General features: G+C 36.7%; 1 protein-coding gene across 5 annotated transcripts in view; it reads right to left on the bottom strand.

Moving 5' to 3' along the window:
• Positions 1-12,518, bottom strand: part of LOC111871792 (trafficking protein particle complex subunit 13) — a 74,023-nt gene that overhangs the window by 3,682 nt on the left and 57,823 nt on the right. For 4 of the 5 annotated variants that reach the window (XM_023865134.2, XM_023865132.2, XM_023865136.2 and 1 more), the window contains exons 3-9: positions 10,538-10,622; positions 8,434-8,567; positions 7,047-7,164; positions 5,928-5,936; positions 4,887-4,983; positions 4,090-4,316; positions 1,659-1,759 (exon numbers count right to left, since the gene is read on the bottom strand). In XM_023865134.2, the coding sequence (XP_023720902.1) occupies positions 1,659-1,759; positions 4,090-4,316; positions 4,887-4,983; positions 5,928-5,936; positions 7,047-7,164; positions 8,434-8,567; positions 10,538-10,622 (771 nt within the window). The remainder of the gene's footprint in view (positions 1-1,658; positions 1,760-4,089; positions 4,317-4,886; positions 4,984-5,927; positions 5,937-7,046; positions 7,165-8,433; positions 8,568-10,537; positions 10,623-12,518) is intronic. The other variant, XM_023865133.2, reaches the window with a different exon arrangement.

Raw genomic sequence — 12,518 nt, 5'->3', positions numbered from 1 at the left:
ACCTGCAAATGGCTCATGGAAATTCATACCAGTTCTGTTCATGTTTCTGTTCTCATAACACATTCAGAAATCTGTTTCATGTTTTCATTTACAGTAGTGAATTGAGATTGACAAATACACATTTGAACAGTTGGGTTTTCTGTATGATACGTATGTGAGAAATAATCATACATATTATATAAAAGAAGATCTCACAATCTCTCTTAGACAAAATATCATGTTATGTGTGTTAGCTTTACAAACCTAGCATATATAACTTGGAAATCCCTGCCATGAGTAACATAACAGGCACATTATGATAGTACTGCATGGAGAGCAACCAGAAGTTACACCTACTGCCGTATAAAATCAGACATGTTCAAGTAACTGATGGTGATAAAAGAAAAGAAAGCATTAGTGTATTTGGTTGAGGCACTATGCTACAAGCTGGAAGGTTGTGGGTCCAATTCCTAATGAAGTCAATTTACCTAATCCTTCAAGCCACACTATGGTCCTGGGGTTGACTCAGCCTCTAACAGGAATGAGTACCAGGGTTCTTCCTAGGGGGGGGGGTAATGGGTGGCTGGCGCTTATGGCTGACAACCTCACTGCCATCTGTGAGCTGATTGTCTAGAAAATGTGGGAGCCTTGATGTTTCACAACCCTATAGGTTTTCATGGTCTGTTACAGGGATAGCTTTACCTTCTACCTTTTATGCATTTTTGTAACTGGTTTTTGCATGCAATACAAGGTGGTGTTCTTGACCCAAAACTTAAATTTTGTTTTAACAAACCTTGGTTCTACCTGGGTGGGTATATCAATGCTCAGAAAAATAGGTAACGGAATAGTACTAACCCAAGGCAGACTTCTGAAGTACCGCTTAATGATCATATGATTCACATGTTATGTGCCCTTACAGCAAGGTATTTATTTTTTAGCACACTATGAATTCAGAGCAGGATGTCAGTAACATTCTTCATCCTTTGTTGGAGGGCATTATAGAACAAGAAAACACACATGGTTGTTTTCTGCAAGACTTTGCTACAGCTCACACTGCTATTTATTCCATTAATGTCTTAAACAAGGTGTATGAAGACAGACTGATAAGTTGCAGATAATGGCCTGCAAGGTCACCAGGCTCAAATCCATGATTTTTATTTGTGGGGATACCCAGAAAAACGAAGCATATTCAAATAATCTTCCTACACTGGATGAGCTTAAGCACAACATCTGTGAAACAGCTGTATCTATTGTGGCCAGCAAACTGAAACTAGTGTCAAACACACATTTTCAGCAGACTTCAAGCTTGTTTAAGAGCAGAAAAGAAATAGTTTGATCATCGACCGTAATCATCAGTACTTCTGTACAATTCCCACACTTAAGGAAATGCACATTGATGTTTATAATGTGCAGAATATTAGCTGTGACTCTGCACTCTACTGTCTCAGCACTTGAGGGCTGAAGTTCTGGCTAACGGGCTGACAGTAAAACAGTCAGGTGAGTTAATTCTTCGAGAAGGACTTTGCAGAATGTTTCCTCTGCAATAATCAAGTCACTAAGTTCTTAATTTTACGATCAGTCCACTTCCACACATGATGAGATCATACAAGTATTATTAAATCAGTTATGGTGTTCCAAAGATCTAGATATGTGCTAACATGCAAGTACGAGAGCTTTACCATGCATTTATTATCCTGCATGTGAATGTGAAGGCTTCTTCCAAATGTATAATGTTGGGAAGTTCTTGAATAGAAAGTCTAATATCTCCATAATCTGGGGCCTGAAACAAATAATCAAATTGATCAATGACTTCACTTCAACTAGAAAACAAACAATTATTAATTCCAACAACTGCCTTTCATATGCTTCATATGAATACTAAGTTATTGTGTGAACTGGAAACAACAATATTCTGTGTGTGACATGTGCATTTGGGCACAAAACTACAGTACTGATATGAACACAGGTAAATTAAACACAAAAGAGCAACAACTTATATGAAGAATCCCTTTGTATTTTAGAGAAACAAGCGTTTTCACTCACTTCTATGTCACACATAACAAGTTTAATGAAAAGAATTCTCAGAACATTGTGCCCAGGCTCTTCAGATACAAGAAGAAATCACACATACTAACAAGACACAAAAATATGTTGTCACACCATACATTATTCCACAGTTTCTCAAACATTTTTAAAGATTTACAACCTATACTGGATATTCGTCATATACCTTATCCTACAGAATAGTCTGTTTCAAACTGGACAACAAATCAAATATTATAACCAAACCCCCAAACCTCAGTTATGAATGCCCTTACATTTGCGGCACATCAGCGGTTTTATCTGCAGGCTTGAACCACAGGAGAGAGGTCTGTCATTAAAATCTGCAATAGACCAGTTATGTGTAGTAGGGAAGAAGAGGTTCAGATTGCAGGTTTAATATGCTATGGTTAAGACCTTGTGGTAGTGGAGAAAAAAACCACCGAGTATATGCAAGCTTGATATGGACTGAAGTGTTTCATCTCACCAAAAATCTGATTCCCAGTATTACAATCAACAGGGATGTTATATATGTGATTAAGAAAAGACCAGCTATTTTTTCTGCCATGATCCANAAACCGTGTACTGGTGCAGTGATTGTGATGTTGGGCTATGTATTGACCAGTGTTTTCAGGATTACCACACCAAACTCAACTTTTAGCAGTTCGAGTGAGTAAAAAAATATTATTTATCATAATTATATTGAAAAATATATATATAGTTTTGTTCTTCGTTTCTTTATGAATATTTCTGTGAAAATTTTATCTCAATATACCAATTTTTGCGAGAGTTACTAAATTTTTCATGGATAAGTGCATTTTTCTGTTTAATAATTAAATACCCCGTCGGTTTGGCGGTAGGAAATGATTTAAATACTATCCGTCGCGGAAGGGTTAATAATGAAGCACAATGAATACACCTAATATCCATTCCACGTAGGTTAAAGGTGAGTTATGTGAAAAGAAAAAAATATAAAATGCACCTTTACAAAATGAACAAATAAGCTCATTACTAGAAGCCATCAGAGTTCTAACTTGTCCTAAATTTCTGTTTGACTGAACCCTAAGAACAGCAGTTACAATCTTCTGAACAAGTCTGAATGGATCTGGACTGGTATGGCATCTGTGCAGTCACATAAAGTTACCTCTGCAGTTCAGCACCATGACAGTAAACAACTGCAGAAGAAACTATGAATGTATGAGTATGCTTGCCTATTCTCTTGGCAGCAAGACAGTGTTCTGCTTGTGTACCCCTCCTACTGGCTACCAAAACGAGAGGAAATGGACTTTCACACCATGCCAAATTTGAAGACTTGTGATAAGTTAATTACTTTATAAAAGTCAGAAGTTATAGCTCTGCAGAAAGCTGCTATGTCATGCACCATAACAGATAAAGAATTATATTAGTACAACAATGTAATTTTAGAGACTTCTTTTACAGTTATAATATCCACAGAAAGCAGAAAGTTTAGTTGGACATAATGTTGTATTTTAGCATTCTGTTGCACTGATTCGCGTCAAAGGGACTATTTCCACATCCTAGGATTTTTGCCTGTATGGATATATGGAAAATAAAGGAAATGAATGAATGTGTATGTATTGACCATCTTCTAGTGCACACAATCTCACTTGTCACTTCACTACATATTTCGGCATCACTGTGCCATCCTCAGGTGTGTTATTTACGTTAAACTATTGCACTGCTCGCGATCATGTGTCGTTTATAAAATGATTTAAAATGTATATTCGTCATGTACTATAATAAGATTTGTTAAGATTTATCATCTTATACATCGTATTTCAAACTCGCGTATTATATCAATCTTCCGCTATGGGAGTCATTCTTCCTATATTTTGTGTATACTGTGTCTTGTGGTGTGTCCTTCTTTTGTGGCTGCATGTGTTGTTAGTTGGACATGCAGAAAATGATTCAATTCATAAATGGAAGGATTTCATGCAGTACTAGAAATATACAGATTATTTTCCATGATATGGACAAAGAATGGATATATTTTCCAGTTCTCTTAATCACAGATGGTTCTTAAAACAGACAGACATTATACCAACATACCATTCTCTGCAACTGGCTTGTCTGCAGGCGTCCTCTCTCACCAAGATTCGATCGCCACACAATGTCCAGTTTTCCGATATTAGTAGCACCAGTGAGAAGCCGTAGGTCTGAGGTAAGGCTAGCCTGAGGAGCAAGACAGTAGAGAAACTGACGACTGGCCTGAGGCTGTAGCACATTGACATGCCCAAAGACAGATTCTTCATCCATTGTTGTGTTCAATGCAGTTACTGGAATGAAGTGCACAGCTACAGTACATGTGACCTTCAAAAGATGCAGTTCTCGATCACACTTTAACTTTGTTCTTTTACTGCAGTGTAATCTCTGGAGAAAGTCAACAAAAATTTACGAGGAGCATATCACCACTGTCTTCAGGGATAAAGAGAAACCAAGCGATAAATCTGCTCCCTGAAAGATCATAGGAACCTTCCCTCAGAGGATTCTCCACTGGGCCATGGAGGTCCATGTACACTACCATGAGACCTTCATTCTGTTCTCTGCTTCCCCCCCCCCCATTTTTGTTCCTCTTATCCCCCACTGCATCCATATAACCAATGTACATGACTTCTATCCTACCCTCCTCAGTTACCACAACTTATGATGTCTGTCTCTCATGTTCCCACATCTGCAAAACAGGAAGATATAGGCCATTCCAAACATTCATGCAATTGAGAAATTAAAGGGCTGAAACATTCCCAAAGTTTTGTATTCATATATCATCATTTAATTCAGGCTTAAATGATTAAGCAAATAACAGAACTGGAGTCAACTGTAATACTTCACTGACATATAATTCTTACCATTAAACAGATGAGAAGATTCCAAAGAAACTTTCTCCAAACAGATGGGGCTTGTTGTTATGTTCTGAACTTGGGCTTCCAAGTACACTTCATCTGACTATACAATGAGCAAAGACAAAACATGTATTACATAACAGTCCAAAATGAATCCAGACCACATTAAGAATATAATAATATGGCATTACTAGTATTCATAACATGCATAAACTATAGTAAAAAGCAGTCTGTTACAAATTGTATATAAGCAGTTGTATGCTATAATAATTGAGAAAGCTTTATTTAAAACATTAATTAGAATTGCAAATTATATTAGGAACAGTATAAAATGGCTCACAACACCATCCAATGTGATTGATTAATAAAAGTTGTATTTCAATTTTTCATTTCCCTTAACATGTTTTGGTCGGATTGACCATCTTCAGAAGGACGCAATAAACATTTGAAATACAACTTTTATTAATCAATCACACTGGATGGTGTTGTGAGTCATTTTATACTGTTGCTAGTGTGATGGACCAGGAAGAACCAAGTCAACTTTATGAGGAACCCTTGAAACTCTTTTCCAAAATCTGTAACATTAAGAAACCTGTGCTCTACCCACAGCTTTACCAATGAACTAGAATTAGAATTTAAATTCCTGCAAGCACTACAATTCGGCAAGAAACAAATTATTTCTTTATCCCTTTCCATGTTAAGAACAAGTTTCTTAATTAGAATTCTGCTATTTACGATTTTAGAATATTAGTTAAAATGCATTCTCCTGCCATCTATTACATATCATAATTTCTGTGTCCTTAATCAGTGAAAATTATAAATCACCATGGAAACACAGAACCAAATGAAGACATTTAATTTCTAAATTTAATTCAACATGACTGGGATTAAACATCTTGTCATGTAACACCTAACATGTTGTTTTAACAATTTAAATACATTTTTGGCAAAGATTTGATGACTTCTATACTGCAAGAAATATGCAAGAGTTTCAAGAGGCGATTTTAGCTACTAATCTGCTAGCAAAAAACTTACTAAACAACTTACAATGACGTCCTTGGAATGCAATGTTGACATCAGCAAGAAACATGCAGTTTAAAAAGATGAAACAAAAGAAATAAATATAATTCATCAATAAAATTTAAATATGACATGCAGATCTGTATTTTACTGGCACTCTATTAGATGTCTCATAATAATATTCACAACATTTTCTTAGTGTCAGTGCTTGAAGAACCGGCAATTATCCCTCTTTAGATTAGCTGTCATAACTAAGCAACTACACACTGGGGCTAGCAACAGCAATGCATATTGTTATGGCCAGGCAGGTGCCAAAGAATTTGTACATAATAGCCAGACCTCAAACAGTGGCTTGATATTAGCAACAAAGCAATCAGAAATATGTTATAAACTGATGAAAAATGATTCCAATGGTAGCAGTGCTTGAGAGGACATGACAGTTCTTTAATCTGGTATGTCTTAATTATTTTACTAATGCAATAAAAGCATCTCAAAAACACTGTGTTTTGAAAAATAAAAGGACGGTTTTTAGATAAAGACAAGACGATGGATAATGTCCAAAAACATAACATTTGTACTAATGTACCATCATCACAAACTTTTAGATCTTGTTTACTTTTTAATAATGTTTACACAAAATTTAAATACCCTAGCAATGAAGTCTACCACTAGATTCATTGGCCATATAAATCCCCATCATCAAAGGGTTAAGCACACTGGCCACTTAACAAACCTTACTAGCCAACTACCAAAATATACTTGTTGATATATTTATATTTACACTGAGACTTGACATGTTCACCACCATTCTCAGTTCTACTCCACATTCAATAAGCAGGCACATCTGTGGAATTCTGTGCACAACCCGTGTAAAAGTAAACAACACAAACTGCTGTCATATTTCTGCATGAAGTATAGGCAGTAAAAACCTTCTCTGAATAATATACATATAAAACCATTACTTTATAAATTTTCAAAAGGACTGCAGCGCAAGGGAGTGTGCCTGTGTTCACGTGCTGTGGCATCAGCACCCTCTGTAGAAGTAACAGTGTAAATGTTACATTTTAGCTTCCCTACTGCACAGAAACACAGAATTTGTGCTTTTAATATTAGTCATGCATTAAAATTAAGAAATTCTTATATTACCTCAGCATTGTAAAACTTCCATTTTACATCCAATGGTTTGAGAACTTGGAACTTAAAGAATTTGCGAAATGTCAGTTGACCCTGTGTTGGTGACATGTAATTCACTTCACATACAAGACTGAAAACAGAAGACAGATTAACTGCAATTAAATTAATTTATGTTAACATTATTATATAATAATTTTTAGAATGAAGATAATTACAGTATTCACTATAACAGATTCTGCAGAAATAACAATTATTCATATGGTATATCCATTGTTTAGAAGAGACTATAGATCTTAGGAGCTCTTGCTTTAAATGCTGCTACTCATGCAAATTTGAATTTTTAGTTTCTGCTTCCTACACCAAGTGCAATGTAGTTAAGCTTCTCCTATAAGACAATAATGGAAGTTTTATCCATTTGCACAAAATTATAAATAAATTCTGCACAATGAAACCTGGGTATCAGACAAATGTTTACCTATGCAGACTTTAGTACAGGTTTCATCTGAACGAATTTTAATAAGCCTAACTAGTTCCATCAGTACCCCCAATTCAATGAAATTATTGTACAATATTTCCCTCCTAACTGAATCATAGCCTTTCTTGAAGTTTATGAATAGCTGATGTACCATCTCACTGAACTTCCATTTTTTTTTCTGTAGTATCTGGACAAATGCAAAAAATTTGAAAAGTAGTTGATCTGTTATGTCAAAACCCACACTGATGATCCCTAATTATTTCATCTATGTATGGGCTTCACCTTGAGAGAAAAGTGTTGGATGAAATTCTGTACGATGTTTATAATAACGATGTGCCTCAATAATTACTACAGTCAGTTTTATTGCCCTTTTTGTGAATTGGTACAACTATAGACTCCTTACACTCCTCAGGCAATTTTTCCTTATTCCAAACAGACCTGATTAATTTATGGATCTCAGAATGGAATCTTTCACCTCCTGCTAGAATCAGTTCTGCTGGAATCTGATGAATACCTGATGATTTATACTTCTTATTCCAAACAGAATTAATGAGTTTAAGGATCTCAGAACATGTTTCACCTCCTACTTGAATCAGTTCTGATGAAATTTTATCAGTACCTGTCAATTTATACTTTATAAACTTTGCTATAGCAATTTCAACCTCGGAAGGACTAGGCACAGGTACCAATGGCTCAGTTGTATGTATTTCTATCTGCCTAAAAATCACTGACCCTATGTATATTTGATAACTGAGAAAATTGATTCTTACATATATACACAAAGCTAGACTTGACCCCTTGACATGATGTAACCCTGAGAGAAGCATCAATGCGAATATTTCAAATTGGTTTCCTGGAATGTTTTACTGATTACAACACCAGGACATCAAACTCAACTTTTGGAACCAAGTAACAAAAACTCACATGTGAGTGCCAACTTCCCTAACTTCATGATGGATGATGTCATCAAGTATGTCCTGAGGATGAAGCTCAGCAGCAACACTTTCCATCTGATGGCCTGATAATGGAATGCGCTGGGAACTAGTCTGCAGATCAGCCTGCCAAAAAATAAAAGGGAATCCAGTACTGGGGCTACAATTGGGCCACCTTGTTCCTGTGGGATATAAATACAGGGACCTGGCCCTCCAGGTTGGGGGAGTCTCAAATCTGAGACAGTAAAATATGGTCATGAGCCCCACAGGACTGGACCCAAGAGTGACTGCGCTGGCAAGGACCAGCAGCAATTGTAGAAGAAAACACCTGTGCTCTCATCAGAGAGGGCGCCCCACATCAACAAACCTGCAACTATCTGGCAGTAATAAAAAACTGGTCTTGGGCCCCAGATTGGTGCTTGACACCAAGATAGATTGGCTGGCTGACCATTGGCTGTATCATAACCTTGACTGTTCTCATTCCAGAGTTTCTAGATCTTACACATCCTGCCATAATATAATCAGTTTCAGCCTCACAAACATTGTTTTGGTGCTGGAAAAAGATGGGGCACTATCTGGAAGTCCCAGATTTAAAACAAACAACGTGGAAGAGAGCAACTGATGACTGAAAGTACAGGACATTGACTTCTGTAACAGAGGACAGAAAAAATACATCATGTAATATGACTAGTACCTCAGTCTCCATGTGGTTTCTACAGAAAATGGATGCCTCATTTAACATGAACTCAATAGAAAAAAGACATTTCCAACCCAACCCCTTCAGGACTTGACAATTTTCTGTGAGGCTGTAGTCCCAGTGGTGATTAGTATTCCTGCTAAACTTTACTGCTTTATGGCCACTAGAATTCTGAAAAAAAGACACCAAAAGGTGCCAAAAAAAAACTAGTCTTTTTTGGACACAAGTTGTTAGAAAAAATGGCATAACTTCTGCCCTAATTGAGACACAGAGCTCATTTTATGTTCATATTAAAGCTAATACAATGTCTCTTCCAGTGGTCTGTTACAAAATATTCATCATACATGTAGTTATGTTTCCAAGGTCATCAAATTCAACCTTCGACAATGTATTTTTCAAACTGCAGTATTTTAAATTTTTTAATATAATGTGTGCATATTATTATTATTTAAAACATCTACCATTATCACGTTTACACTACAGTGGTACTAGGATTTGTAAAGGGTTTTTTTGTGAACAATCACTTCACTCATACTGATCGGCAAACTTAAAGTATGTAAGATTTGAGGTTTTCACGGTGGTGACTAGGAAGAAAGCCATCTTGGGGGATGTGGTGCCATGTAGAAATTGTGTTAACCGACGTTTCGGAGGAATGTATCACCTCCATCTTCACGGTAGAATACGGCAGACCCTATAGGCCACTAAGGTCCATCGCAGCTCCCGAGCTACAGAGTTAATGCCCTCCATTTAACTTTCCCTTCTATCTCCCTAACACACTCTATACCAGCTCTGGCCCACTACCTGCTGGCCATTCCACTAGGCCCTTCCCCTCCCCCTCTCTACTATTTCCTTATGCGGCCACACTCCTTCTCTCCTTCTCTTATACAGCTGTGTTTACTCGACTGGGCTCAGTCTGTTGCACCTGCTCTAGCTGGTTCACTCACGGATTTCTTCTTGTCTTCTACCCTGAAGATGGAGGCGATACGTTCCTCTGAAACGTCAGTTTAACACAATTTCTACATGGTGCCACATCCAAGAAGACAGCTTTCTTCTTAAAGAAGTATGTTTTAATGTTCTATTACAATGAATAATGTGCAACAGAATATAAACACTACGGCAGAAAACGACACAAAATCTAGGTCAAGATAGCAGGTGTCACTCAGGATTCAAACCAAGCACTTCTAGAATATCTCATGTAGAGTTCAACTGCTGCTTTTTGAAAAGAATACAATAAACATGATACAGAGATGGTGTCGGTAATTTTTTAAGCAACTGACATGGCTGACAGCCTGAAATTATTTTATCATCTTTACCCATCACAACAGTTTCAGATCTGACAATACAATATATATCCAGGTGTGTGAAAGTGTTTCTTACTTGAAAGAAATGTTTCACTTACCTTAACAGATACATGCTTTGCAACTTGACTGCTATAATTGTGCACACATATGTAGCTTGAGAATGTTTCACCGAGGTAGATATTTCTGAAACACAGTTTTAGTAAATAAAGTGAACACACAGATTCTACTTGAAACTGCATTGAATTGAGTCACACAGCTGTGATATGCAGCGAACATGCAGGCTGACAGCAGTTCACCAGTATTTCAAAACAATGTACTGCCTCTAACTCCAAAGCCAAAGAGCAAGAAGCAGGCAGACTTTTCAAATCTGTGGCCATTGCACAGAGTAGATTCCTAGCAGAGCACAACATATGCTTGGCTTACTATTCAATGTTGAAGATGAAGACAGTACAAATATTATGTTTTTGGACATTAGTCATTGTCAAGTCATTATCTAAAAACACTGTCCTGTTTAGTTTTCAAAACCCAACATTTCCCAGACTGGATTCTGTCTCCATCTTTGAAAAATAAACAGGACAGTGTTTTAGATAAATACAGGAGATGGATAATGCCCAAAAACATAATATTTGTACTACTGTACCATTATCACAAACTTTTAGACCTTACGAAGACACTATATTCCTCTGGACCACCAGTGAACCTCTACCAGACTACAAGGTGTCACATTCAAGAAGACAGTGCTCTTAATTTAAATTCTTTTAATGATGACTTTCTGCCATAAAGAGAGCTAAAATATTGTTTGTACATCCATTTTTCTGTCACAGAAGGCAATTACTGAGGTAAGCATCTAAGTTATTGGCAATGTGCGAACAGCTGCAGTTTTGGTAGACTAAATGGCAAGACAAACAATACCTAATGCAACACAATAACTGTGATAACTAATGAGATTCACTCTCATTTGTAACAGGGAGGATCTACACACTAGCCACAATATAAATTTGGCAACTTTCATTTCAACAACAAAGCATTTTAGGAGACACATTGCAACCAAATCATTTTCTACCATTGTTACCATAATTAAAAGCACAGAGACTGAGATGTTTACAGCAGCCTCAGGTGAAAGAGGAAATGGTTAGAGTATATTCATACAGAAAATTTTATGAAAAGATGTGGCTTGGGATATCCTATTAATATCATGATAGATAGATGTGTGTGCTGTCTGATCGTTCCCAACTACTTTCACTAAATACAGATATAAACAGTGCTGTGGACTACGTATGTTGTTTCCATAAACAAAGGCAGTTAAATGACATCCTCTCGCAACTGAAATCACTTCAAAAAATAGTTGAAATGTTGCAACAAGACTCTCCCTTCGGATATGAAAGGGAATTCCCAAGCCTGGCGTCTGATAACTGGACCACTGTATCAACTAAAAGGCGATACAGAGGACATAAGGTAATGAAGTCCACCAATACTTGTAAACTGTAAATGAACGAATGAATGAAAGATCCATATTAAAATGAATCTTAGGGTTACTGGTTATGAAGTTGCAAAATGATATCAACAAGCACTGGATGGAGTCTGACAGCAGGCTTTGGTGTGTTCCATAATGAAATCGAATAAGACAGAGCTGGAGAAAAATTTCTGTGGGTCTGTTCACTAATGGAGCTGAGGCCTTCTTGAGAACCTGTCAATTGTGCAGCTACTCAAGAACTTCCCAGCATTTCATAGAACCCGAAGGTTCATTACCATGTTCATAAGATCATCGTATCATTCAACACTATGCATTCGACATATGACAGTTCCATAAAATAAACTACAAAATTTATTGTGGTGCATTAAAAACTTTAATTAAAACATGGCAAGAAAAACTGTCACCCAAAACAACAATGGCTGACAAAGCACTACAGCTGACCTTTTCAGAACGACATCATTCATTCTGAAAACTCACAACAAAATAATGCAAGTGATATCTGATAGAAGTTGAATTAAACCAGTCAGAAGCACAATTCTATTTCAAGATACTATGTAAGATGTGTTAACATCACACTGCAACCTGTTAACACTACAAATAATTAC

Source organism: Cryptotermes secundus, unplaced genomic scaffold, assembly GCF_002891405.2.
Source record: "Cryptotermes secundus unplaced genomic scaffold, Csec_1.0 scaffold873, whole genome shotgun sequence".
NCBI classification, from domain to species: Eukaryota; Metazoa; Arthropoda; class Insecta; order Blattodea; family Kalotermitidae; genus Cryptotermes; species Cryptotermes secundus.
Note: the sequence above shows the minus strand (reverse complement) of the source record. Positions and strands in the feature narration are given on the sequence as shown.